Raw genomic sequence first — 26,863 nt, 5'->3', positions numbered from 1 at the left:
GGTTGCAACACCCGTACCACGAGAGCATTTTCTCGGGACAATTGACCGAATCTTGACACTTCGTCCGACCACGGGTACTCTACTCTCTTCTCTATTACTGTAGCTCTCAACAACATCTGGTCGACGTGTGGGGGCTATACAAGCAATTTGGGAAAGTTAGTTGACATGTCAAAACTGCGGCACTTGGATCGCTGTCGGTTCGGATCCCTTTTGCTGCTTTGAAACTGTCCCCGAACCAGATGATGACACACAAGTCTACACTCATTCTTCGTTCTTCATGACACCTGTTTTGACGAGCTTTGTTCATCACCAGCTGAGCCTCTTGGGGGGTGGGTATTCACGGCGATCGAGGCCTGCAGTTTGGCGTTTTCAATTGTGCGCACGGGCTTCAGGGGTGTGTTGAAGGATTACTGTGCAGTAGGTAATACTAATTACTGATGATGTCTTTTTTTTTTGTTCGTCTCTGGACCTCTCTCCCTGTTGTCGTCCGACTGCCGACCAACGAGACCGGGACCGGTTCGGGGAGGGGTTTTTTGCTTCTTTTTTTTTCTCCCTTTTCTCCTCTCATAATCCGAAATTCATGCACCTTGTATGGTTGAGACGTCGGGATACCTAAGGTCGGCATTTTCTTCCAAATGTTCCATCCATCCCTTGAGGAATTTGCTCCCGCTATTAGACCCAGATTAAGAATCGACGGCTAGTCAGTGTTACGTGCGGCAAATAAGATCAAAGCGGGAGCGAGCCCACACAAACATGCAAATCTGCAACAAGCTGGTAGCAAACCAAGGGTGCTGTTGGTCTTGACACCAAAGCCAAACACAGGCGGTGCACAAAGGGGCTGTCGCAAGGCGGGTCCCATCACAAAACCAGTCCCTCGGTACAAGAAGTAGATGATGAGAGCCAAGAGAATAATAGTTGAAGGGGGACTGAGAGGAAGACAAAAAAAATACTAACCGCTTTACTGTCTCGGAGTCACCGATAACGGTGAGTGAGCGCTTTGGTCTCGTCATGGCAACTGCATGAAAGATCGGATGCATTAACAACGAAAATTCCATGTTATGCATGTTATGCCACCGAAGTCTTCTCTGGCATTCCGATGTCCTGTAGCATTGCACGGCACGTCCGCCGAGCCGTTTCCATGTATAGTTCTCACAGGGCGCGCCACAACGGTGTGGGGGTGGAAGAAGGGACGGAACAAGTTGCGTCAGTGTGTCCAGGGATATATTGTGGACTCACCATTCAGCCGCCTCCTCTCCCCGAGAAAGCCAACCTCACCATCGGGGTTGCTGCGACACAAGCTGACTACCACAGCCTCTTTTTCCCGCCCCTGAAATCCATCGACGCTGCCGAGCTCGATTCCCGGGAACCTGTCTTTGAGTAACGGTGCTAGGACCGCGAGCTAAGAGATTTTTTTACGCAAAAATGTCAGCGAAGCACGCCAAAACCGCGGGGAACTATCCCTGCTTAATCCACTATTTTTGACATCCATATGACGCCGGATAGACTGCATGAAAATAAAGACTATATCTAGCTGTCATTATACCTCCCGCATCCGCCCCGAGGAGCTTGATGCATGCAGGTGCCTTGCGTGCACGAACCCCTGGAATTTCTTGTCATTCCCGAGGGCTGGAAAGGGGAGTAATACCAGTCCACGAGTAGCAAGACTGACTATTTTTGCTCCGAGATAAGTAATATATATATATATATATATATATATATATATATATATATATAGTGTATGCATGAAAAAAAAGAACAAAAACAACAAGATGGAAAATGAAAAATAAAAATTAGGACTCACCTGGGCGTTATAGGGTGTTATACAGGCAATGTCCTCGGGCTTGACCCCCGCGTCGACAAGCGAACGTACGTGCTGCGCGACCAGGGCCGCCTCCATCTCGTTGCTCTTACTCTCCCCGTGGAGTAACATCCGTTTGGTCTTCTTCTTGTCGTCGGCGTCGCCGTTATCCATCTCGTCGTTGCGCTCGGGGAAGTCTCCGCCCTGGGTGTCGATGAATATCAGGGGCTCGCTCGTGTCGTCCGTGTCCTCAACCTTGTAGGGCAGATCCTTGAGCAGTCTCTCCTTGACGGCCTCTGCTGCGACCAGCCTGCCGCCGTACAGTTCGTCCGATGGGAAGCGCATGATCTTCTCGTGCATGCGGTACTGCGTCGTCAGCATGCGCTTTATGGCGGGCCCGTGGAGATCCAAAAGGCGGTCAAACAGGGTCGTTTCGAGTGTGACCCCTTTCTTCTTCCGGCTCTGGCCTGCGGAGCTCTCTTCTCCGTCTGCGGTCCCGCTACCGTCGCCGCCGGTGGCCGTCTTGGCGGCCTTTGAGTTCAGAGATTTGATTGTGGGAGGCAGCTGCAGATGATCACCAGCGAGGACGGCCTTCTTGGCCGAGAGCAGCGCCACCCAGCATTGTGCTTCCAGGGCCTGACTTGCCTCGTCGATGATGACCACGTCAAACTTTTCCTGCCTGAGCTGAAAGCCACCAGACCCGTGTAAGGTCGCCAGCACGACCTTGCTAGACTGCAATAGGTTCGCAACGCACCTCTTCTCCCTGTCGCGGAACTCCTTGCGCAGCTCGTGAAGCTCGCCGTAGATGGCCTTACGCTCCCTCCCACTCTTTGTCTTCTTGATGGAGGCCTGCTTCGCGTCCATCTCGGCGCGGACATCTCGCACAATGGCGCCCGCCTCAGACGTTTGAGTGAGCACATCGAGGGAGTGGCCGACGACTGATGGCAGGAGCCGGGCGGGGTGGCCAAGTCGCACTATGGGAACTTTGTGTGGCGCCAGGCGCTCAACGATGTTATCCACCGAGATATTTGAGGGGCCACAGACGAGTATTCGTAGCCCTTGCTTAAGCATTTGGAGTATAAGCTCGATCAGGGTATGGGTTTTGCCGGTCTTTGACGTTGGGTGGCATCATCGTACATTGTTAGCATTGAGCGAGGCTTCTAATGACGAATAAGGATAGGTGTTGAGCTAGAGATATCCCACCCGAGGATACATACCCCTGGAGGACCGTGTATCAATGCTATTTCCTTGGAAGCCAGAGCGAAGCGTATCGCATCCTTTTGGGAGTCGTTGAGAGTCGGGTCGAGCCACTCCAGCTCGCCAAACTCAGGGTCTGTCTTCAAGTTCGATGGAACCGGTGACGGAGAGCTGTGGCCGAAGAGGACACGAATGAAGTTGGAGTGTTCTGCATCGGCCATTCTTTCCATCTTTTCCATAGTCCATGTCATCCTGCATACAAAAGGTAGGGATCAGTATAGAATAGACTTTAAAGGCGTAAGAAAGCACATAGCCTGCAGAAAAGAAAAGGGCGCACCACATCAAACCCACCGACGGTATGTAACATCATCAGCCAGCCTGACGACCCAGACCCTCCCCGCGAGACCCTTCTCCTCCTTGCCGGCCCCGCCAGACTTGTCATCGCCCGCGTCGAGAGCGACGTTCAGGTCGGAGCGACGAACTCTGGTGACGACGCCGCGCACGCCATTGCGCTCCATCTCGCGCACCTCCCGCTTCTTGGCCGACCCGGCCGGCTGCTCAGCGACTAGCACGACGTCACCGACGCGAAGGCCGTGCTCAGGCAGCTCGATTCCGCCGACGGCCGGGTCCGACGAGAGCTCCACCACGGTCCTGCCCCCGGCACCCGTCCGCCGGCCCTGAACGGTAAGGTTGGTGAGGGCGGCGCCGGCTCTCTGGAGGGCTGCGGGCGTGTGTGCACTGATCAGCTCGGCTGCCCCGGCTGCCTCTGCCTCCTGCTCCGCGGCGAGGAGGGATAGCTGCGCGGCCGCAAACGCCGGCACCTGCTCTGCCACTAGCATGACGGAGTTTGGGGGTTTAGGTATTGCGGGTGCCCTTTTTTTCGCTTCAGGCTAATCTCTGCATAGGTTACGATTTGTTCCTTTGGTTAGTTAGGATTTCTTTCCTGGTGTCCTGTGATGCTGTTTTGTGTGTGTGGTGTCGCTATTCGCGATTCTTTGTTTGTTTGGCGGGGTCTGATGACATCAAATGGGTTGCATGTCCATGACTTTTCCATCAACATGAATATGTAGGCAACGAGACTGACCACACCAATTAAAATGGGAACCAGAGCTCCGGTGATACCTTCCAGGTACTGTATTATGATCACAATCTTTTTCATCTGAAAATTGATTGATGAGAGAAAGGGTAGACCACAGTGTCAAGGTCCTTTTCAGTCATGTGTAGAGAGCCCCACATACTTTTCTGTTAACTACCTAGGTACCTACCTACCTACCTACCTACCACCTATTGCTATGATACCCCTTTCCGGTTTACACACTCTGCCCTTTTACTTAGTCTCTCGCTATTGGTAAAACTATATTCATTTTGTATTGAAAGTATTAGCAATCATATGTACTACAATCCCCACAAGAATAGGAGCACATGTGTTAGCGTTCCTTACTAGCTGACCTGTCTAGACTACCTATAGTAGTCACGGTCTAGAATTTTCTCCACTGGCGAGCACCTACGTCACTCTCTTTCCACCCAAGTCATATGTATTCATTGTCGGTTCACGCTGATGAGGAATTATCTCGAAATGGACAGCCTCGTGCAAGCAAATTAAATCCTATGTTTATACTAGTATGTTTGGATATCAATGTAAAATCAAACCCACGCCGCCCGTATGTAAAGCTAACCAAGATACATTCATACCGTGACATTCATGTATACTCCAGACACCCCAATTTTTTTTTTCCTTCGTCAATTACCATCCCCCAGGCGAGAATACTATGACAATAGCTAATGACGCTACCATGACGGCAAACGTAAGCAGCTATAACAAAATGTCAAGTCAGCATCCATGAAGCACACCCATCATCGCTGCAATGGAACCAAAGAGATACTCACAGTCACGAGGATCACCGTTCCACGTGATGCGGGAAAGCGGCCGTCCATAACCCATCGCTGCCCACGTACGTAGCGCCCATAGCCCAGGAAGAGGATCAGGATGCTGATCCCCAGGAAAGCAGCACCAAGAGGTTTCCCCAGCCGGCGGAGCTCGGCCAAGTCACGACCGGATTCTCCATCACGGTCCCTGCCGCTATTGATCGATGTGTTGAGTCGGAAAAGTTGTGTGACGGCTATACCGATCGAAGCAAAAGACACGGACGTCCGCAACCATGCCAAGAACGTACGCTCTGTTGACGGGGGATAACTGTGTTAGCATATCAACAATACCAATCTACTCTGGCGAGAAAGTGGTATATGCGCAGCATCTTACCAAGAGCGAGGTGATCCCTGGCTACACTGCCTTTGTTGTCCAGCTCTACAGACATGAACATGGCCATCGTGGCTCTGACCCAGGCGAAGAGGCCATTACCATCACTTTCTCCCTCGGTCTGACGTCCGTCAGCTTCACGGTCTACCTGGCGAGTGGCATTCCCACTGGTGCCCCGTCTCCTGTTGTGATTGCTGGCGGTAGAACGCCTGTGTATAGTCGACCCGTCGGCACTGATCCTGCTGCCCTGATTTTGTTGTGCGTTTATCGTCTGGTAGTTCGGCTGTGAACCCGAGTCCCTGCGCTTCCCGGCGGCCCCGTTTCGTCCTGGGCGGCCGATTTCCAGGCCATCGTCGTCGCTAGTGTCTTCGTGATGTTGTCTTTGCCGCGAGGCATTGCCCAGTAACGGCTCCATGCGTTTGGTCGTCGATTGAGTGGTGGAGTCAGATTGGTTCGTTTGGGCTCGGGCTATGCCTCTCTGTCAGGCCGGCTAGCATGTCAGTATCAGCAATGCAGGAAGACAATGCAAGTCCAAAGTCTGTGCAGAAAGATGGCGGGGAAAGAAGACGGGACGGCCCCTTCCCGGACAGCTAGCTCATGAGAGCTGTCACTGTTGGCAAATTCTGTGCATCTGTGAGGAAAGGAAACCAAAAGAAAAGAAATGTTGGAGAAGAAAAACAAGAAAAGCAAAAAAAAGGAAACGAAAGGTTTAGAGAAAGGATAGAGTTTGACTAACCTCGAGTATTGTGCCGATCCGCTGCTCTCTGGACTCGATGCGTCGCAGTCCCCTTCCGGATGAAGAGGGACGACGGCCAGGCTCGGATGCGTGATGGGGAAGGCTGTCGTCGTGCGTCTCATCCACTCGGTTGAGCGACGACGACGCCGGGTTCTGAGAAGAGACTTCATGCGACATCTTCTACAAAGTTAAGAAGAGGGCACGGCACGCGATGGCGCAGTCTAACCTCATGATAATGCGATATGCAGGGTGGTGCAGCTTGGCCTATTGCGCCATCTGACGAGCCCTAGTCAGTGACAGGAACGCTTTGATTTTGGCCGATGCGCGCCAAGACACCTTGATTTGATCGACTGAGCTGTGAAGGCCGATGGAGCGTACACAGAAGAAGCAAGGCAAGCGAAGTATCAGAGAAACACAACAATAATATTTCAGTATCGCAACTACCTATTTGCGAAAATCTTTGTTGCATCGCGCGCCATAAAAAACAAAAACTAATTGCAACTTCAATACCTCAAACAGAAAACCACCCAAGACCCGCCAGTTGCAAACTTACGCCAATCTCCGCCCGGAAGGTCATCATCTTGTGCCCACATTTGGTTTCCTTGAGTGAACAGCCGATAACCCCAGAGCCTTGGCTGCATGTGGGGGTTGACTATGTGCCCCACTTTCGAGTTCTCAAGGAGGCCCACATAACGAATAAGGTAGTTGGCGCTCAGCAAGGTGTGTAGGTATGGTGAGTACGGAGCCTTGGAGCTGTTGTACAGATAGCTCACTTGTATGTGGTTCGGAAGCATGAATGTATCACGGAGTCATTGATACACCACCTGTAGAAGTACCATTGGGGCTCTAATTTATTTTATACCTACCTAGTCAAGGACGCCGTCGAGGGAAACGTCTTGTCATTCACTTGCGGGAGGTTCACCGCCAATGGGGAGCAATAGACCAGCCCCGAGTGGTACTTCATGCTACCCCTAGGCTTTAGTCAGTTAGTCGTCCCGGGTGCCTCAGAAGCCGTCGGGCGTTGGAGAGCTGCGACTGAAATCATGTGGGTCTGAAACCCACTGGGAAGGATTATGTTTTGATTAAGAAGAAATGCACGGAGATTGAAAAAACCAAGTCAGTGAGTCGTTCGTTTGCGCGTCGGAGGGTTGATTGTTTGTGGAGTTGTTTTCCCCCCGGGCCTTTGGTTTTCAAATAGGTCGCGTTGGCAGTGATGGATAGATGGATGGATGGGTTTCCATCCTCGTCGCTTTGAACTGTCTGCATGTTTTTTGCACCCTAAAAACCCAAATCCCTGGGGAGATCATTTGATCAAACCCGATTTGGTCTTGTGATTTTCACTAGGGTCCGCGGATGGTTCCTTTTCACGCGGGTAGCTTACAACGTTTGTCTTTACCACGGCACCTTGAATCATTGTTGCTCAGTTGACCACCGCTGAGATGTAGGAATCTACCTTAGGCAACTTACCCAGGGTTACCAGGCTAGCTTCCAAACAAGCAAAAGAGTCAAGTCGGCGGCACCTTCCAAAATAGGTAAGCAATATATATGCTCCCAGACGCGTAAAACGTCTTCTTACTTAGGTAGGTAAAGTAGGTAGGTAGGTACACCTACCTAGCTTTGGTAGCCAGATGTCTTAGCCACTGCACCTTACCCCGTGAATCTGAAGCCTACGGAGTGGCCTCACGACTTGGCTTTATACAACCACCCGCATTCCCTTCCCCCTCGACGTGTCGCTGTGTGTTCTTTTGCATTGCCATGTTGCTTTTATACCTGCATCATGGAACTGTCACTAACAAACCCACTACAGACGAGGTTTCGTGGCTGTTGTTAGTCTTTCATCTTACTTCTTCCATTTCTCCAATCTCATCTGTCGTGTCATAGACAAGTGGCATTCTTTCGCAATAGATTTTCCCAGGTCCCTTGCCTAGCCTAGGGGCTTTTTACAGCCTTGTGTCTTCCCTCCACTCCGCAACTCATTTCCCTTTTTTTTTTTTTTTTTTTGTTCTTTGCTGTTTATGGACAGCTGACTCTGACCCGGTTGATCAATGGGGGAGTTGGCTCCCCCACCCAAGGCCGTGATGGCAGGGGCAGACCCCGAGCTCGGCATTCACCATGCCTCCGAGAGCTCGGGGTCGACCCCCGCCGCTGCGAACCCGCCAAGGCGGTGGAAGAAGTGGCAGGTCTATGCGGTCAACGGGCTCGCGCTCGTTGCCGTATTATCTGCTGCCGTCGCTTTGGCCATAAGCGAAAAGATCAACTCGGATGTGAGCATCCCAGAACCAGAGAATTTAGGTATCGAAAGCGTTTGCGGACAACAGAAAGCTCTAACATCGGGCACGCCGGGCGATTGCCTGCAGATGAGCCTCGAGGGACCAACGGTGGACCTTAATTATACAACCTATGTCGGCACCAGTCGCAAGAGCGGCATCAACGTCTTCTTGGGGATGCGCTATGCCGAACCCCCGTTGGGAGAGTTGAGGTGGAGGGCTCCGATCGAACCAAGCGGCAACATAGACGGTCGTGTTGCTACGGCCAAAGCAGTAGGTTGTAGTCTTGGATTCTATGCCTCTTTATACGGTCACCGCGAACGGCCGGCTATTTAATATGATTCATGAATGATCTGACGAGGCGTTGATCAGTTTGGCCCCATTTGCCTTGCAACCGATGCGCCTTTTCCGAATGACCAACAATCCGAAGACTGTCTCTTTGTCAACGTCTGGGCCCCCGACAATGTCACCGAAAGCTCCAAGCTTCCTGTCTGGCTATTCATTCAGGGAGGAGGTACGTTCTCTGTGCCAAATATTTATGTACGAGTGCATGTACTCAACCGCCTCTTTCCAGGTTATATCTCGAATTCGAATGCCAACTGGGACGGCGAGGAGGTCGTGAAGCGGAGCAACAAGAGCATAGTATTTGTCAACTTCAACTACCGAGTCGGCCTCTTTGGGTTCCTCGCCGGCGAGCAGGTCAAGAAAGATGGCGATCTGAATACGGGCCTGCTCGACCAGCGATTACTGATGGAGTGGATCCAAAAGCATATTTCCAAGGTAATTCCAAGATTCTTAGCTATTGACGTACTTCCCGAGAGGACAAATCTGACCTGCGGGCCTTTTTCCAGTTCGGCGGGGATCCCAACCACGTTGTTATCTCAGGCCTCTCGGCAGGCGCCGGATCGGCCGCGCTCCAACTGGCTGCGTATGGCGGTCGTGACGATAAGCTATTTACCGGGGCTATCGTGGAGTCCATGTTCTTCCCCGCCCAGCCGTATCTTTCCGATCTCGAGTGGCAGTTCGACCGCCTGGTGAAGGGCGTCGGTTGCAATGGCGGGCCTGACCGAAATATGACCTGCCTTAGAGGGAAAAGCACACTGGCTCTCCAGGCGGCCAACAAAGCGTCGCCTTTCCCGGGGAGGACCCAACCCCCGCTACCCCTTTTCTACTGGACGCCGTGTATCGACGGCGATCTGATCAGGAAGCTGCCCTACGACATGTTTGATGAGGGAAAGAACATAGACGTCCCCTTGATGGTTGGAGCAACTAGCGACGGTGAGATGAGCCCGATGTCCCAAAACCCTGTTTATCACGCCAAGCTGACATTTTGCTGTCAAAGAGGGCTCCGTCTTCGGCTTCAATGCCGAGACAAAGGATGAGATGCTCGAGTTTCTGCACAACAACTACCCCAGTTTGCGGGAGCGGGACCTCGAGGACATTGCAGATCGCTACCCGTTAATGTCCTCGCTCCCCCAGCACAGGCCATGGTTTCCATCGACATCCAAGGCCTATGGCGAAGCAACATTTATCTGCCCCACGGTCAACGTGCTGGATGACGTGTCTTCCAACTTTCCCAACAGCAGGAACAAGACCTGGGCTTACCGCTACAACGTCCAAGACAAGGAGGCTGTGTCCCGCGGTCTTGGCGTTCAGCACACAGCCGAGGTCGGGGCTGTGTTCGGTCCGGACAGTGTCCTTGGCCAGGCGCCGGCCAGCTACAAAACATACAACGCTCCGATCGTACCCGTTGTCATGGACTACTGGATATCCTTTGTCAAGACCCTGTCGCCCAACGTACTCAAGAATGCCGATGCGCCGACCTGGGAATCGTATATATACAGGAATGGCACAAACAGCACCGCGGGGAGTAACAGCCGTGTAAGGCTGGTTTTGGAGACGAACAATACACGCATGGAGCAGGTTCCTTTGGACGAGATCAGCAGATGCGAATTCTGGAAGTCTCTAAAGGATCGGACGCAACAAAGGCTCTAATCGAACCCCCTGGGTTCGTGTCTGGGAACAAGTCCTCTTTATTATAAAAGCCGTTGTTGGTTATATGATGTGCACAGCTTTGACTGGCCAAGGAGCAATAGAACTTGGATAAAGAAGTGTGTCATCATCAACGGGATATCCATACAAAAGACCTTAGACCTGAATAGATCTAGATTCTTGTTGTTTTTTTGTTCTTTTATCGAGCAAACAACTTTTTGATAGCTAGTTATCAATGCTCATCACTTGCCTGCTAAAAGCAACGGCAGCTACCCGCTCGCCTCGACCATTCCATAATGACCGACAGGGGATGACCGTACATGATTCGGCCAGTTGAGAAACAGTAGCGAGTGACGTGTCGAAATACAGGAGTTGGTAATCATTGGTTTTATCCTCGAGTGGCATATCAGAATTGGATTCGCTCCTAGCCGCGGGTTGTGATAGCAAACGCACGACAGACCTTATATCATCCGCAAGAGACTCGGCAGCGATATGTGTATCTCCCAGTGTGGCACCACGCTTGATAGCCACAGAGGTTTGAACAAAAGCTGATTCCCGAATCTTGACAAGAGTCTGATGGGCGTCCCAAGACCTTGACCGCTGGCCAGAAGCCTCACTCGATGGCGTCGAGAGGCTGCGCAAAGTAACACTTCGGGCCTCGAGGTTCGAAAAACCGGCTTGGGCATGCCACTCGACATCCGACTGGCGTGGAAGCTCCTCAACCTCGGCCAGGAAGAAAGGAGGCACAGTGGTCACGGCTTGCACTGGTTGCCCCATGGTGCTTGGCTGGTTGATGACTTCAAAGTCGGGAAGATTGCAGCTGCTTTGGTCCTGCTGACCCTTGTAATCCATGAAAGCTGGATTATACTTTCTGTCCCAAATGTCAGGGCCACTGTCGTCATCGCTTGCATCATCACCATCTCCTCCAACATCGTGAGCCTTGGCCCACACTGTGGCAGCGGCAATCGCCTTTCGTTGAGCAGTCTCCACATTGTCAGTTTTTGAAACATATGCCACAGCACTGCTCCACCACTGTACATCCTTGTCCTGGGCTATCCTCCAGAGATGCTGCAACGACAGTGTTGCGTTGAATGTGAAGGCATCGAGTTCGGTGTCTTGATCAACAGGACGGGGAAGCTCCATAGTTGCAGGGATGAGGGGAATCTGGCCAGCGATGAGAACTATTCTGGAACCTGAGGCCGATGACTGGTTTGATATTACTGCATCATCACCTTGATGACGCCTCGTATTGGGCTGTGCAATGATACTAAGGGGCAATGTTATGGCTTGACTGTAGGGACCAATGTTGGCCGGTGCCCAGTAAGAACGGGACTGCACATGCAGGCCATCCCTCACACTCGTGTCCATAATCGCTGGGTTTGGCACGTCCAAAATGGACAAGGAAATATAGATATCGCAGCCCGAAGGCAACAGATCCCCACTCGATATGGTGACTCGAGAAGGCGGATTCGGGGCTACAAAGAGAAGGCCATATACGGCGTTGACAGCAGGAAAGTCGGCCATGCGCCGTAGAACTATAGTTGCCGAGATTATGTTGGTGGCAGACATTCCCCGCGCGGTCAGACGCCCACGAATCTTATCCGTGATGATTTGAGTTTCCTCTACGACAGACGAGGCAGTGCCCGTGCCCGCCACGAAATTCCACTGCTCGAGTCTGGAGCAGCCATGGCCGAGCGTGTTGCTTCCAGGCCAGTTATCGAGATTCTTCTGGTCTTGGACCAGGCCAGATGCTTCGCTAGACGCCGAGGAAACGGCTGCCAAGACCCCAGAAAATCGCTCGTCCAGCAGCTTAGGAAATCTGACCAGAGATCGAAGCTTCTCCAGCCCATCATCACCATCGTCTTGGGCGGGCTTTTCCACAACCTCAGCCTTGGCTACGCGAAGCCACGCGGTGCCGCCGCCTTCCTTGATGACCCTCTTGTCTTGATCTTGGACGAGAATCTTCTTTCTGAACAGACACCCGGGTCCGTCAACAACCAAGGTCTCGAACTCACCACCTTCACCCAGTACGGCGCCATCTCCGGCGGTTCCGCACCCGAATCGAGACATGGCCCTCACGAGCCTCGCAACGCCCTTGAGGCTAGCGACGTCCTCCCAGAGAAACTCTTCATCAAGGCCGCCGCTCGCCACCTTGACTATGCGTGCCTCAAGACCGGCAGCCGCCATATCTCGCAGTAGGTGGGCGCCGTCGCCGCCGAGGACAGGGCCAAGTGACGCAGGCCCCGCGATGGCTGGGTACTTCCACAGGTACGCGAGCGGCACAAGCCCCAGCCGCAGCGCCACTGACTCTACGCGCGTGCGCTGGTAGGTGCTGAGTATGGCGCCGGCGCAAACCGCGTTGGCCTCTGGGTGAGCGGCCATAACCCTCCTCAGCAGCGGTACCATACTCTCGGTCTCGTCCTCATCGTGGTGCGCCACAAACCCGCCGTAGTCCCTTCTCGAATCCCCGGCGCCACCGGTGATGGCGTGACGGTAGAGTGGAAGCCCCGTGGCGTCTGCATACAGCGGGATCACTTCGTGGCCGACCGTCTGGTACATGAAACTGTTGAGGTCGGCGTCGGCCTTGTCAGCCGGGAGGGGTGGAGGGTGCAGGTTAGCCAGGGCCACAACCCGATGGCCGTTAGCAAGGCAGTGCAGCAGCGAATAGAAGCTGTCCTTGCCTCCCGAGACAAGGGCGATGACGTTGAGCGATGCCATGGGTGCCGTAAGTCTAAGTTGAGCGGTGGCTGTGATTGGGTCGAGACTGAAATTCTAAGCTGGAATGCCTTTAAGACTAAGGTACCTAGGCTTGCTAGGGTGTCTGTCTAGTTGAGCCTGACTGCGAGAACTGCCCAGTCTTCCCAATGGATAGACTGCGTCAACACAACACTATGGCTTTAGGTCTCGTGGGATTTTGTCTCTGTTCTCCTCTCCCGCCACTGCGAGAAAAACCTTGCGCTTGCTGTTGATCCAGGCACTAGCGAAATGCCAAAAGTGTTCCTGGGACAGTCCTGGAGGAGGCTAGTTGCTTTAGACGCAAAATAAAGCGTCGCGCTTGGGGCAAATTGTGGCGGAAGAGTTTGTGCGCCGGCTTGTGATCCGTGGGACGGAAGCGTACGCGATTCGATCAGTGAAGAAAGTGAGCCTACGGGGCAAGTCGGGAATTCCCCCACCGAGCGCGTGGGGTTGGCTGGTTGGCTGGTCTGGTGCGATTGTTCCTGCATCATGAACGAGGTCGGGGAAAAAGTGAATTGATTGAAGGAAAAAGAAGAAAAAATGAGCAAGGTATGAAACAAGAGAAGAAAACAAAGAAAGAAATAAAAGAAACGCAACAGTGGCAAACCACAAACAAGCAACTATTGACATAAGGGTCTAAAAATGACGACATACAGGATTCGCTTTAATTACAGCCTCCAGTCTAATATCTGCGATAGTATACAAGTACATCACACAAGTGACGTTGCGAAGGGTCTCGATGTACCCAGGCATACCTATTTCAGGAAAATACCTCAAATGTACCTAATCTGATCCCACTTGATCTAGTTTCATCTAGATTCGACCGGTAGGCGTTTGTACTAAGCTACCTACTTTCAGTCGGGACACGTCTAGGTTATCGACGAAAGCAAGGCACAGCCAACACACGCAATCAGATTCGACGGCCCCTGCGCCAGTCCAGCAAAATCCCACAGCCTTTTGCGCCAAAAACCAACAAACACACACCTACACACACACACGTAAATTGTCAGTTTGCCTATACATACACACCCCTGGCTTTTACGGACCCTGGAGCGGACTTTTTTTGGTTGGCACTAAAATCAGGGTCGTTTTTTGGCTTACGCTACGTACGGAGTACTGTAGAGGGCAAGCAAAAAAGCACACTCCCAAGTGCGCCCCTCGGGAAACCTATTCAACCCGAATAAAGCCCAAGCGTTTCTTCCCAAAAGAAGACTGGGAAACGAAACCCGCGTATCCACCGGCAGGCCAGACGGCGGAATCTTTTGGTGTGACGGCCGACCGTCTTCAGCGGCGTCAAGATCATGTCTCAGCGCCTCGGGAGGACCTGGATGGGATTACCTAAATTGATGATGTGCCGTTTTTTGTCTGAGTGGTTGTCGTCATACCATACCAGAGGGCTGGGAGTGATGATGATGCGCAGGCGCGCGTACACACACTCACACTCACACAAACACGAACAATCTACCTACAGTACCGTATTCATGATCTGCTCGCAATTGTTGTTTGGCTGTGTCTGTCGATCATAGCATTGGTCCCGATCTGGACCACAAAGCTGAAGCCCTCAAGATCCTGATAGATTTTTATCGAGGCATTGGTAGAAGACATGTTGATGCGCCATTCCCACCTCGTCATACGATAAACCCGACGAGGCCAGTAAGGGAGACACGGCAAACTTTGATGGACACATGTCAAAATGCTAGCTTGACAGGTATAGTAAGAAGCATGTGCGACAAGGTGAAATGTGACCTCCTCGACGTCAGCCTTGTTGAAAAGTAACTTTGAAATCAAGTTGCGCGAACGGATGCATGTTTAGGTACTCCGTAATCCATATGTATGATGTTGTGGCAAGTGCACGGCCGCAAATACATCTCACGCGTTTCACAGTGATATGTAGTATGCAAGAGTCAAAATCCTGAAAAAAGGAATGTAAACCAATTGGCATTGGGCATCCTGCTCAGTTATGAATTTCAAGTTCAAAGCTGTCCCGCGTCAAAACCAGACGTCTGTTGTTACAAGAGTTTACATTGCACAAAAAAAGCATCCACCCTCCTGATAAGCAAAGCAAATTCCACTTTTTCGCAAAACCGCCACCAGTGTGAAAGAAAATCAAAACCCCAATTGATGCCCGCCTGAAAAGAAGTACAATATCGCCATGGTGGTATCCCGTTTGTTTGTTTGTTTGTTTCCCCATTTGCAAGATTCTTGTCAACCCTAAAGATGCCCATTGTGCTTGCCCTCCTCTCACCGACAGAGAACTAGCTCGATCTTTGAATGGAGGCAATGGGTGATGAAGTGAATGTAAAATGGTTTCAATTGCTGTGATGTGTTTGTGTGCATGTCGTCAAGAGTCGTATCGGGCATAAATGTCGAAAGGCCCGCGTCGACATTCCATAATCGTCTCCCTTAGGTCCCGCAAACTCTGTGCGGCAAGGGCTGGTGAGTGACCAGAAACCCTTCCTAGTCGGTTCGCTTGCGCTTCCTCTCGCTGCCGTCATCCGAGTAGTCACTGGCACTACCCGGGACTTCGGCGGCGATCTGAAAGAGCACCTTGCCGTAAGAGTTGTAGTCGGGGAGGGTGGGCACATTGGGAACCATCGAGTACATGTGTTGCGGTGGGTGCATGTAGCCATTAGCTGCTGCGGCAGCCAGATCCTCCTCACCCATAATGTTGAGAGGAATGGCGCCCGAGCCGTGGGTACGAGCATGCTGGGTCAAGTTGTCCGAACGAGAGAACTTCTTGCCGCACTCATTGCACTCAAAGGGCTTGTCCTGAGTGTGGAGGGACCGGTAGTGACGCTTCAGGTGCTCTTGACGTCTGAAGCGACGGTCACACAGCTCGCACTTAAAAGCCTTGGACGGGTCCTCAGTGAGAGACTGCTTGCGGCCGCGACGGCTGGTTGGTGCGGGGAGGCCGGTGCCGTCAGAGTTGGTCGATGCTCCAGAATTGCTCTTAGTCTCCTCGTTGCTAGGCACATCGCTCGACTTGGGCTGTTGCTGCTGCTCCGAAGAGGGAGCGGCTGCAGACGACGCGGACTCGTTGGTGGCAGAATCCATCTTGGGGCCACCGCAGGTACGCTGGCGCTTGCTCTTGTGGCAGTCGTCGTCGCTGTGTGTATGAGCCGTGGGAAGGAGCGGGAAAGCCTCGACCTCGTCAAAGTTCAGGCTGACCGCGTCCGAGCTAGCACGAGTCCTGGTGCCCTGGGCGTCTGACTTTGAGTCGTCAAGGTTAACGAGGCCCTTGACGAAATCCTCCTCCGACTCGAGCTCAGAAATGGCGTCCCAGGTGGGAGCAGCTTGCGGCGCAACGAAAACGAAAGAATTGTCAGCCTGGGCAACAAGGGTCTCGGTTGACAGGCTCGCAGGCTCAAGTCCCAAAGTCACGTTGCCGACAGTCAAATTCCTCGGGTCACAGAAGCTGGTCTCTGAGGTGAATGACCGGGTCTGGGGTACGGGTGAGGGCGAAAGCGAAGGGCAGGCGGAAACTGCGGGCGCAAGCTCAGGTGAGCACGAAGATGTGGGAGCAGGCCTCAGATTCTGCTTGCTGTGGAGGTTGTTGTTGACATTGTTCAGGTAAACTGCGCGGGTAGAAAGTTTGGTTGATTAGCGCCTGGATAAACCCAAATTTGTGGTGCTCGAAAAAGAGCAGGCATATGTCGAGTTTGAAGGGATGGCAGGCGGCCACGCAGTGAACAAGTGGGGCTAGCGGGACGTGCAGCTGCACCAACAGAACCCTGAACCCCAGCCAGTTTGTGCGTTCTACTGCCAACCTAGACCAAAACTTCGGCCCAAGATGCATACTATTCGTGATGCAATGCAATGCCGAAGGCTAACTACGCTTTTGGAATTGCCCAAAATTTGCGCGCAGTGAAATGGGTCTAAAAACAAGGTTTGCTTACCAGGTGTCATAGGCGGCGATGCGCAACTTGTCCACTCGAGCACAGGAAAGCTCTCTGGCGAGTTGACCTCAGGCTTGATGCTCTCAATGCTGTCCAGACCAGAGAACATCGGGTTCATTGGTGTCGAAAGCATGTCACAGCTCTCTGGGCTGCTGATGGCGCTGCCTGAACTGGACAGAGGAGGGGTTGAGGGATAGTAGATGCCGTGCGCCTGATGCCTCTTGCCCTCCCAGTCGCAGGCCTCCGTCTCCAGGACGATGTTGGACCTACGGGCCATGGGCTGTGGTGAGGCCATAGGGGTCATGGCAGACGGGTAGCTGGTCATGGGCATTTGCTTCATTGACTGCATGGCGGGCTGTGAGCAGGCGGAGGCTGGCCTCGAGTAGGTCGGCGTGGAGGGGACCATGGGAACTGCTGGGTAGAAGGCCATGGGTTGCTGACTCGGGAGGTGTGCGTAGTGCGCATGTTGCCTGTTGTCGTACTGATATTGCATCATGTACATCGGGTGGGCGGCCATCATGGACTCCATTGTGTGTGTCTGTTGTTTCTGAAAAGGTATTAGCATCCCCAGGTCTAATGCATGAGGCGCATGAGATGTGAGGCAAGTCGAAGAGGGCTGGACATACCACTCCTTCAGGTGAGCTCGTCTCCAAGGTTATGTATTAAGGCAGTGTCGTGTTTCTCAATGCCGTAGTGTAGTGTACACGCAAGGTTGATGAAGTAAGTCTGTTGGTAGCTTGGTGCGGCTATGGCCTAAAGATGGATGGTCGGTTCCGTCTGGAGGAATGAAGGGACGACAGTGAGTGCGATCAGACTGTCTTTAGACTTCTGGGTGTATAGCAATGTTGTACATATGCGAGCGTCGATGGCGTCGATCCAGGGTGCACTGGTATTTACTCTTTTCTAGTCTGAAGCTTAGACGTAGGAGGCAAAAGTAAAAAAAGTATAAAGACCTGGGGAATCGATTTGAGGGGGCGGACGTTGGCTATAAGTTATATGATGATGATGATGTTATGTATAAAGGAAGGGCCTAGGGTTCCAAGTGGAAGTCCTAAAATGTCGAAAAGGTAACCCAAAAGAAAATAAGAACCGAATCGGAAGCGAAGAAAGAGAGTAAATGTACTTAGTCAAGAAACTTGTCGATCGTTAGGCCGGAAAGGAATGTGGTGAAGGGGACCGTGAGGAGGATAAGTACGATCGCTCCCGTCGACAGCGACGAGGGCGAGGTGTTGAAGTGGAGCGTGGGGAGGCAGATAGGCATTGCCCTGTCGCCCGCTGGCTGCATTTTCGCAGGGGACGGGGTACCTGACGACTGACACTGACAGTGGACAAGAATCCCTGTCGACAGGTACGCACACCCAACCAGGCCAGGCACACAACGCCCACACCCACCACCCATACCCACACCCCACCCACTAGCCGACAACGTCGGTTCCAGTCCAACTTGGTCTAGCAGTAGTGAGGTGTGGAGTTGAAGTGGTGCAGAGACTGGATTTACCCTAGCCTAGGGTCTACCAGGAATGGGGGACTCTGCTTGCCCATAGCCTATCCACATTCACCCCACCCCATTGCATGTCTCACCAAAGCTGACAAGGGCACGGTGGATCAGGAACGCTACGCTGGATGGTGGTCAGGGAAGCAAAGGAGGAAGAGGATGACCCGCTGCCACCAAGCGGTTCCTACCCTTGCTGGGTTGGGTTCCATGTCAGGAATGTCTGTCGTCTGCCTGTATGTCTGTCTGTCTGTCTGGGGCAAAGGAACAAATGAAAAATTCGACAGCACAAAATAAACGCGATAAAATAATTGATAAACAAGAGAAAGAACATCAGACGGGTGGATACGCGGTCCTGGGATGGCGCAGCTCTTTGCCTATTCTAATTCTGGCCAGGACCCTCCCGGAAGTACCGGCGGGCACCCATAGGCCCTTTTTTTCCTGTCTCTTTTCTTTTTTCTTTTTCCTCCATACCCAGGCAGTTACTCAAGAAGAGAATGCGGATTGGATGGATACGGTAGAACAGCCAGGTGACACAACGGGTGGGAGACCCTTGGCCGCCTCGTCCCGTCGTCCAGCGGTCCACACAAATCCCAGTCCCGGCTTGCCACAAAGAATACTGAAGAGAAGCGGACCCTTGCTACCGTCAGGACAGACTCGTGGAAACAGCCACAGCATGCATTAGCTGGCGTGTCGTTCTGGTCTAGTTCGTAGGTGGTGGTGACCTGTCAAGCCTACCTATCCCACAACAAGAGACGAATAAGACGAGATGACAGCCTGACGGCACTGTGGCAGATGCCTTTTGGCCTGCAGTAGCCGCCGTCTTATGAAAAGCGGCGCGATGATGACCGAGTTGTGACGAAGTCAACCCAGAGAGCGATCTGGAAGCAAGCGCTAGACAGTTACGCTAGACAGCCCGGGGCGAGTAAGCCGGGCGGCGTTCATTCGTGGTGATGGGCGAAATGCCCACCCACCCAATCTTCTCTCGAGCTGGATGACCCGGTCTTTCTGGACTACTGGTGACAATTCGTTTGGCGACTGTTACCAACCAGCTCGAGATGAAAGACCGTGATGAATGTGGATAGATACGAAGGCTGACCCGGCATTCTCTCCCCTGCTTTTCCTCTTTCTCTCACCTAAGGGACGAAAAAAAATCTCGTTTGTCTTTTGTCTCCCGGGGGGCCGGAACGTCTAGAACTTCGATTCGGGGCAGATGTCCAACTTCAATCTGGCTCGGCTCCACTGCAGTTTGTTGGTCGTAATCTTGGTCGGAAAATAATATTGTATCCTCTCAACTCTACATGCCTCAGTTTTGTGCTGCTCCCCACCCAGGTTTTTCGCCAGGTCAAGTTGGAGCACATGTGTGCACAGTCCGTTCGATTTTGATTTTTTTTTCTTGCCCGGGGCACATGTCTCTTCCGCATGCGAACGGGTGTTCGTTCTGCATCGCTATTTTTTCTTTCCCTTTTTATTTTTGTTCTTTTGTGTGTCTCTCACTCGCATCTCTTTTGTCGCTTCGAACGCTTCCACGTCCAATGATGAATGAGCATGATCGTAGTGCATGCATAGATCCGACGCTGTCCCCACCACCACTGTTCCATCCTTCACATTTGTGTCATCTGATAGGACGTTTGGATGTAAAAAAGCAGAAACGACGAGTCCAAACTTGGTCCTGCAGCGCTATGGCCTACTGCAACCTGGTGCAGCCATTTGCTGCCTCGTGGTGTTCTGAGATGTCCAATAGCAGATGCAGACGGCCGTCTGCTTGTCGAGCTGCATGTGCCGTTGGAACGACGGAACCTTTTTCGTGCATTTCCAACGTATCGCGTCAAGCCTGGAACGAGCAGCCTGCCCCACTCCCCATACACTGGCTACAGCTACCTAAGGTACATATGCACTCCAGTTGCTATTAGTGGAGGCAACCAGACGGGGCGTAGTGTGTTGTGCTTTGCACCTGCCTTGCCGATTAGAACGGTCATTCCTCCATCCCATAGTGCGGTAAATATGCAAGGTACGAAAAAGCACTTCTATCTATCGACGAATGTGGATGGTATGGGACGGAGGGGGTGAAGCTGTGCAGCAGTAGGCAAAAAATAGACACCAATAGCCAAGACGGATCCGCGGTGGTGCAACGTCCATCTCATCTTCAGCGGCCCTCTCTTCGACTTTGATTCTATTTGCAGGACAACTGACGATCTTCATGGTTCAAACTCCTTCATCCGTAGGCAAGACTCCGAATCGGGGCCGCAACCCGTGCATGGCAACATGGTTTTTCGTTTCGTCCTGTGTGCTCAGCCCGATAGGCGAGAGCAATAAACTTCGTTGCTATTGTAATAGCGGACTGTGCGAAACATTCAATTATCCTCTTTTGAAGTTTTGTCCCTCTTTTTTTTTTCTCTCTCTCTCTCTCTTTCTCAGCCGCGGGCTTGTGGTTAACTAACAGGTGGTTCCTGTTTTCCTGGACCCTCCAAATCAATGCATCATTGCCGTGTTTGGAAACTCTCTGGCGGTTGGCGGCGCAGTCGGTTGAGGTTTGACTGCATGAATCCTGACGCCCCCCATCCCGGGGCCACCAGACCAGGTTCATCCCCACTAATATTGCCTTCAGGTTCATGCCTTCGGGTCTTGCGTTGTACAGCTTGCCTGACAAGTAGAAACAAGCGGCATAGCACAAACACAGGACTACTTTCCCATTCTTAACCATTTGCCGATTTCCCCCCTCCCCATGGTTCGCTTTGCACACACAGACACACATTTATTACATACAGGGCCTGTCAGACGAGATCTGGTGTTAAGCTCACTGGCTGGCTCGCAGTCTCAGCCCACCGATCACCGTCAGCCGAAAATTTGCCGGCTGGCGGTGCTGACCATGGATGATGCTTTTTTTGAAAAGCTGCATGCAAAATATGCAACTCGGTACGGCCTTGGCATGCTAACTTTGGGTTGCTCGTCCCTTTTTTGCCGCAGTCGCTAAATCGCTTATTTGGTACCCCATACTTTTTTTGCTCGACTGCATCTGTCCAAAATGGCATGAACGAAGTACCTAAACAGGTACCAAAAACAACAGTTTCTACAGATAGCATCGTAAATGTGTGCCATCTTGGTTGAGCCAACCGCCTATGGATCGATTCGATAGGTTGTGGGTTAGGTGGCAATCGAAAGAGTTGGGCGGATTTGAATCCCGCCTCTAGCAAAATAGTCGTTGAATGGCTCTCGGACCGGACTCAGTTGATTGAGTGCACACCCCCTCCTCGCATACTTACTCGCTTACGTGACATACCCAGCCTCTGGCACCAATCACTGGATCTGGCGTATAGTGATAAAACATAATGCCACAAATGAGCGCACGTACCTAGACTATGTCGTTAGCACCAGGGCCCGCGTGACGAATGCGGAGAGCCGATAATTATAAGATTCTAAAATAAAGTAATGTACCTAGATGCTAGCTGGGTCGTCGCGTTGGGAGCGAATGAGCGAAACCCGTCGCTCGGGGGATTCATGGGTGTCGGCACTTTTTTTTTCCTCAAGTCAAAGTGTCAATGGCGCCTACAACAAACAGTTTGTTTGTTGAGGCGAGCTACCGTGGTTAGCACACTTGCAAAGCGCCACGGCTCATGATTCCGAAGCGGCCGGCCCGGAGGCGGGAGGATCCTGTCAACAAACCTCTCCCAGGCCAGTGCTTCGCCTCCAAGTCTACCGGTCAGCTATCACAGTCTCATTCGGCCCCTCTCAAAAGAGCACGCCGCCGCTTACTAGCCTGGAGAACAATTACTCGAGGTAATTCAGCTAAACTCATGTGTACCCTGCTCTTTCGTGTATTGTAAGTGAAGTAGGTATGCGATCCAGCAGGCAGCTTGCCGACAACCCATCCCGGACTTGAGACTCAATATGGGAAAGGTGAGAGCTGAGTCTGCCGTCCGATCTTCCACATCAGACTGTTGTATCCGTAAGGTAGTGCACAAATCTAGAAACAGTCGCATCAGCCCTGTAGCAACTGAGCCAGCCGTTTGATCTGCCGGCGAGGTCCGGATGTACATACTGTAATTGCAGTATGTACACGATTCACGTCTCTCAGCCTAGCCTGTCAACCAGTGCCAGGTATGCCTGACCAACCGAATTCACAGTGTGCTAGAAATAGTATGACATATTGTCCACATATACGTGCCGGTTTTGTGCTCTACCTCATAATTAATCGACCTGTATTCAGAGAATTGCCCACTATAATTTTGGCATCGAATGTTAGGTTTCAGCTACGAGTTGGGCGGGGTTTTTCAGCGTCACGTACGCGTGGCAATAAAGGATGTGCGTATTGGCATCTCCGAGTGGCGATTAACTGTTGTTTCTCCCAATTCCAGGTGGACCGCTGACTAGGTTGGTGGTTCTTCAGCTGTTATTCTTTGCCCATTGCGAAACGACCTGGTCGTCCCTAGGATTTTTCCCAACTATTCGGACCCGGCATGGTGTCGGGGTTGGGTCGAGTCGGTGCCCATAGATTCGGTATAGGAGGTTGTAAGAAAGCTGATATCATCCGACCAAGCCGACCTCCGGGATTTTCACTGTTTTTTTTTCGGTGCATGTTCCGAGAAGGGCAAGCTCGCCGTTCCGGCGCAGGTTTCATTCTTTTGTGGCGCAAGTGTGGTCTGGCCAATCAACCAATCGATACGCTGGCGCATTAAGAAATGATAGCACAAGCCCACATAATTGTCCGAAGCAAGGTCTCTCCTAATTATTGTACGAAGTATCTACCTTCCCAGGATGGAGTAGATCCACATGTTTATCCCGCAGCGGCGAATTTGAACCCAGGCTGTCATGCCACCAACAACTGTTTACTGCGTGTGCCCGATTCGTTATTATTGCTTTTGCTTTTGCTTTATGCAAAGATGTAAAGTTTAGCAAGGTAGCAATTCTCCATGTTCACGTTGGTTTTCAACGCCCCGTGGCATCGGCTCAATCACCCGAAAACGGCAACTTCTCCAGGCTCTGGGAATTCAGTCTGAATGTGGAGAGGTAGAGCACCCACCCGGGTCCTGGCGGAAGGGAATCCGTAGCATTGGAAACGAGCAAGGGTGCCTCTTTTTTTGAATTTTTTTTCTCTCTCTCTCTTACGCTGTGTGTGTGTGCGTATGCGTTTCGCGAATTATTCTCACATTTCCCGGCTTTTTTGCTGTTGGAAACATTTCGAGTGTGCCTGAAAAAATGTGCATGGTTCCAAGCGGCCCGCATCTGCGGTTTCCTGCAGGATCAATCACAAGAAACTCAGCCAAATTGTTTCCAAGTCTCTGGTCACACCACCGGTGCTTCGCATTATGCAGGTACGGGTTTAGTTTCTAACGCCAAGCATGCATGCAGAATAGTCCGGATGATTATCAAAATGACAAGTTCTGGTACGCAGAAATCCCGTATGATGGAAAAATAATATGTACGTAAATTACGAGTAATATAATCACCCAAGCAGTGTGAGTTATTTTTCTTGCTGAATTTCATATAGCTGTACCCTCCGTTAAAAACGCGCAATACTCCTCACCGACTGCCAAATAATCATGTGGTCGCAATTTTGCCTGCATAAACTTAATTCCCTACAACGGTATTTCTTCCATGCCTCCCGGGGGCCCCGGTACCTTATCTGCGGACCCGAGGCCATATCGACGGCCACACCAACGAGGACCATCATGGTTCGAACGGGTTCCTGACCCCGGGCCTTCAACCCTACCCCTGCCTTTTTGCTTGGCCTCCTCCTCACCGTGGTAGCATTGAAGTCAGAGCCTTGTTTGTTGCCAACCCTGCCCGCCGCTTGCGATCTACTGTACTGTACTCGCCCCAAGGTGTCATTCGAGCCCAAGGGTACACGCGAGGGTCTATGCTCTCACCCTTGGGTGACATTCGCTGCAACACAGACCCAGCCGAGTTCAATTGCCGTCACCGAGGGAGCTGATGAGGCTCGCCACCATAGGTTCGGATCTGCCCTGGCTTGTCTAGATGGTAACACAGGCGAAATTTCAGCAACGGTAGGTTGTCCACAAAGAGCATAGCTCACAGTCCAACATGGGGTTTTGGTGGGTTCCCTTTTTTGGTTGGAAGGAGAGGAATACCGCAGCTTCTCGAAGGAATCAACGTCGCATGCGCTGTAACGATCAAGCGGGCCATGCGTCTTACTATTTGGTATGGAAGTTTACGATCAGGTCTGGGAGTGAGGAGGTCCTCTGGTCTGGGCTCCCTCCTTCAACCTCTTCTGCAACCATTTGTGACCCACAAATCCGCCCTGGGTGCTCCCAATGGGTAGAAGTGCTCAGCGAGTTGTTTTGCAAGATTCGTAGGCTTGCATCAGTGTCTTAAGTGTTCCCCCCCGGTCGGCTTCGTAGTGCCGGCTACCTCTTCCATCTACGGTATCTCATTAAGTTGACCACCGGCGATGGAGTCGTATTGGGTAGTTGTATCATATGGTACCTTTAGCAGTTTACCGTGCGTAGTAATAACATACACGATATAATTGATTGAGACCTGGGATGGCTGGCAAATTTGGCGGTCAGTGAGGTTGCGTAAGCGATTGATTATCTATCAAAATTACCTACCAAAGTATGAATCGGAAACCGGGACAGGCGTTGCACTGAGCTTCTCTCGAGATACCCGGCACACACGGACTCTAGTTCTAGACACACAGACACAATGGACACACAGATTTCGCCTTACGTGCAACTTTGTTCCTATTATCGTTGTTCTTTCAAACGCCCAAGCCACCCGCCCGCACCGGTCAAAGTGTGGTCTTTTGACACCAGCCTCTCAGCCGTAAAAGGACTTCAAACGACAAAATTCGCTTGTGTTTGGATGTCGTTCGCGGTCGGGACCCTCTCAAGACCCTTGTCAAGGAAACTGTAGACAAGTCAATGCACGGAATAAAAAATAGGGCTGTCAATAAAAACACCAGCGATGCAGAAGATGCAAATGAGTATTATGCAGACAAGAACAAAATATAAAAAATTCCGCCTTGTATAATTGTGCAAGTTTGGCCCGATCGTTAAGGCACCTTGTCCATATGCTGTACTCTTGCCACGGTAATATTCTATTGCCGTATAGGTAAGGTACTTTGGTCTGCTCATCCTCTGCCAGCCCCTCTTTTGAGCCCCCAGTGATTGACAGGAACCCCAGTTAGCGGCCCAAATAATCACGAAGTTCGAGCGTGAAGGGTCTTCTGTTTCTGATGAGCGAAAATCACACACGGGGCGAATGTAGGATGCCGAAATAACCAACACGCTAGACACCGTTCGAGAACAACATAACCACCCAGCGAACCAGCCTTTTTTCATCAGGGCTCCGGACCGTTACCAGTGGGGGATGATACCCAATGGTCCGCCCGCTTTTTCTTTTCTTCTTCACCCGGACAGTTCATCAACGGCCCGCGGTTTGACCCTCCAAGGGTCCCTGGCCGCTGTTGGTATTACGAAGTAGCAAAATTGAGAGTGGTTGGAGCGGCCGCTAAACCCAGAAGAAAACGACTGTTTTTTTTTTTCTTGTTTTTTTTTCTGGTTCGGACGGGGGGCAGGGCTGCCTGTCTTGCCAAGCTGTACATTTCCACACCAGTTGGGCCACGGGGCGGAACCCTTATTGACCAGCCTCTGAAGCCATGTGAAGCTCGTCTAGAAGGACCTTATGGGTTTGTGTTACCCTTCGAGTTTCTACAGTATTACAATACGGTTCCGTCCCTTGCTGAGTCGCTGAACGGCTGATGTGGATGCAATTCCTTTTCGGCTCTTGCTTATTACAATTCACTGACCATAACGGGGTTGTAGCCATGAAAAGAGTACTATGGTAAAAAGGCAAAGAATAAGAAGAAAAACCCCGGATCGTTGCCGGTTTTTTCGTGTATTAATTGCCACCCCGTTACATTTATTTTTAATTGTCTTTTCGTATCGATAATTGGCATCAATCCTTGGCTGTTAACTACGACTCAGTTCTTTGCCGTTAAAACTTCGGAAAGAATGTGCAATTGCAGCACGGCAAAAAAAATCGTCATTTTGCATTTTGGCTGGTTCAAGACCTCCTCCATCGGACCGACTACCATGGATAAACTGGACAGAAACGTCTGAGGATACCGTAGGTGGGCAAGATCAAGGTAAAACCCAACTGGATGGAGGAACCCTGGCCCTGACGCTAATGCAGGCACAAGATTGCCTACTCCGCTCGAGATAGCCTTCTAGAATCCAAGGAAGGTTTCAGACTACGAAGAACCAGAAAATGAGCTTGCCAAGGTAAGCCATGTCGGCACACCTGCCAGAGCTGGGGAAAGTAATGCAGAAAACACCTTGATTGGCATCAGGGGAATACTGACTGGTACGTGTTTAGACTAAATTTATGACAAGCACTATGCTGGTTAGACCGAACAAGTCTTGGGGAGCTGTCAAAGGGCCTATTGTTGCCGGCTATTGCACCATGACAGGTCATGCGGGGTAATCCCATCTTTCTATTGATTGTGTTTTGCTTTTCCTTGCTCAGCTACC

The 26,863-nt window shown here is 51.7% G+C and overlaps 7 protein-coding genes across 7 annotated transcripts; 3 read left to right on the top strand and 4 right to left on the bottom strand.

Moving 5' to 3' along the window:
• Window positions 1–309: 309 nt before the first annotated feature.
• On the bottom strand, window positions 310–4,214 carry MGG_11568 (DNA helicase). Its single transcript, XM_003718516.1, has 7 exons — window positions 4,080–4,214; window positions 3,347–3,892; window positions 3,016–3,247; window positions 1,802–2,908; window positions 1,237–1,399; window positions 955–1,015; window positions 310–669 (listed from the first exon to the last, which is right to left on the bottom strand). Exons 2-7 carry the CDS (start codon window positions 3,832–3,834, stop codon window positions 579–581), a joined length of 2,142 nt encoding a protein of 713 aa, XP_003718564.1. The 5' UTR covers window positions 3,835–3,892; window positions 4,080–4,214; the 3' UTR covers window positions 310–578.
• Window positions 4,215–4,573: 359 nt separating this feature from the next.
• Window positions 4,574–6,490, bottom strand: MGG_11567 (uncharacterized protein). The gene is made up of 4 exons (XM_003718515.1): window positions 5,989–6,490; window positions 5,256–5,730; window positions 4,883–5,172; window positions 4,574–4,808 (listed from the first exon to the last, which is right to left on the bottom strand). The coding sequence occupies exons 1-4, from the start codon at window positions 6,163–6,165 to the stop codon at window positions 4,740–4,742; spliced, it is 1,011 nt and encodes a 336-aa protein (XP_003718563.1). The 5' UTR covers window positions 6,166–6,490; the 3' UTR covers window positions 4,574–4,739.
• Window positions 6,491–8,033: 1,543 nt separating this feature from the next.
• On the top strand, window positions 8,034–10,296 carry MGG_00499 (acetylcholinesterase; the record flags this gene model as incomplete). The annotated part of the gene is made up of 6 exons (XM_003718514.1): window positions 8,034–8,252; window positions 8,346–8,528; window positions 8,628–8,769; window positions 8,830–9,035; window positions 9,107–9,533; window positions 9,598–10,296. The coding sequence occupies 6 exons, from the start codon at window positions 8,034–8,036 to the stop codon at window positions 10,248–10,250; spliced, it is 1,830 nt and encodes a 609-aa protein (XP_003718562.1). The 3' UTR covers window positions 10,251–10,296.
• MGG_00500 (meiotically up-regulated 71 protein) lies at window positions 8,884–13,377 on the bottom strand. Its single transcript, XM_003718513.1, has one exon. It carries the CDS (start codon window positions 12,963–12,965, stop codon window positions 10,473–10,475), a length of 2,493 nt encoding a protein of 830 aa, XP_003718561.1. The 5' UTR covers window positions 12,966–13,377; the 3' UTR covers window positions 8,884–10,472.
• Window positions 13,378–14,824: 1,447 nt separating this feature from the next.
• MGG_00501 (CGBP1) lies at window positions 14,825–18,034 on the bottom strand. Its single transcript, XM_003718512.1, has 3 exons — window positions 17,506–18,034; window positions 16,880–17,426; window positions 14,825–16,558 (listed from the first exon to the last, which is right to left on the bottom strand). The coding sequence occupies exons 2-3, from the start codon at window positions 17,406–17,408 to the stop codon at window positions 15,441–15,443; spliced, it is 1,647 nt and encodes a 548-aa protein (XP_003718560.1). The 5' UTR covers window positions 17,409–17,426; window positions 17,506–18,034; the 3' UTR covers window positions 14,825–15,440.
• On the top strand, window positions 17,936–18,195 carry MGG_17446 (uncharacterized protein; the record flags this gene model as incomplete). The annotated part of the gene is made up of 2 exons (XM_003718511.1): window positions 17,936–17,946; window positions 18,030–18,195. The coding sequence occupies 2 exons, from the start codon at window positions 17,936–17,938 to the stop codon at window positions 18,193–18,195; spliced, it is 177 nt and encodes a 58-aa protein (XP_003718559.1).
• Window positions 18,196–24,413: 6,218 nt separating this feature from the next.
• MGG_17445 (uncharacterized protein) lies at window positions 24,414–24,806 on the top strand (the record flags this gene model as incomplete). Its single annotated transcript, XM_003718510.1, has 1 exon — window positions 24,414–24,806. The coding sequence occupies one exon, from the start codon at window positions 24,414–24,416 to the stop codon at window positions 24,702–24,704; it is 291 nt and encodes a 96-aa protein (XP_003718558.1). The 3' UTR covers window positions 24,705–24,806.
• Between the last annotated feature and the right edge of the window lie 2,057 nt (window positions 24,807–26,863).

The sequence above is a fragment of the Pyricularia oryzae genome, chromosome 5 (genome assembly GCF_000002495.2).
Source record: "Pyricularia oryzae 70-15 chromosome 5, whole genome shotgun sequence".
In the NCBI taxonomy this organism is placed as follows: domain Eukaryota; kingdom Fungi; phylum Ascomycota; class Sordariomycetes; order Magnaporthales; family Pyriculariaceae; genus Pyricularia; species Pyricularia oryzae.
The sequence above is the reverse complement of the archived record's forward strand: the minus strand, read 5'-3'. Positions and strand labels throughout refer to the sequence as shown.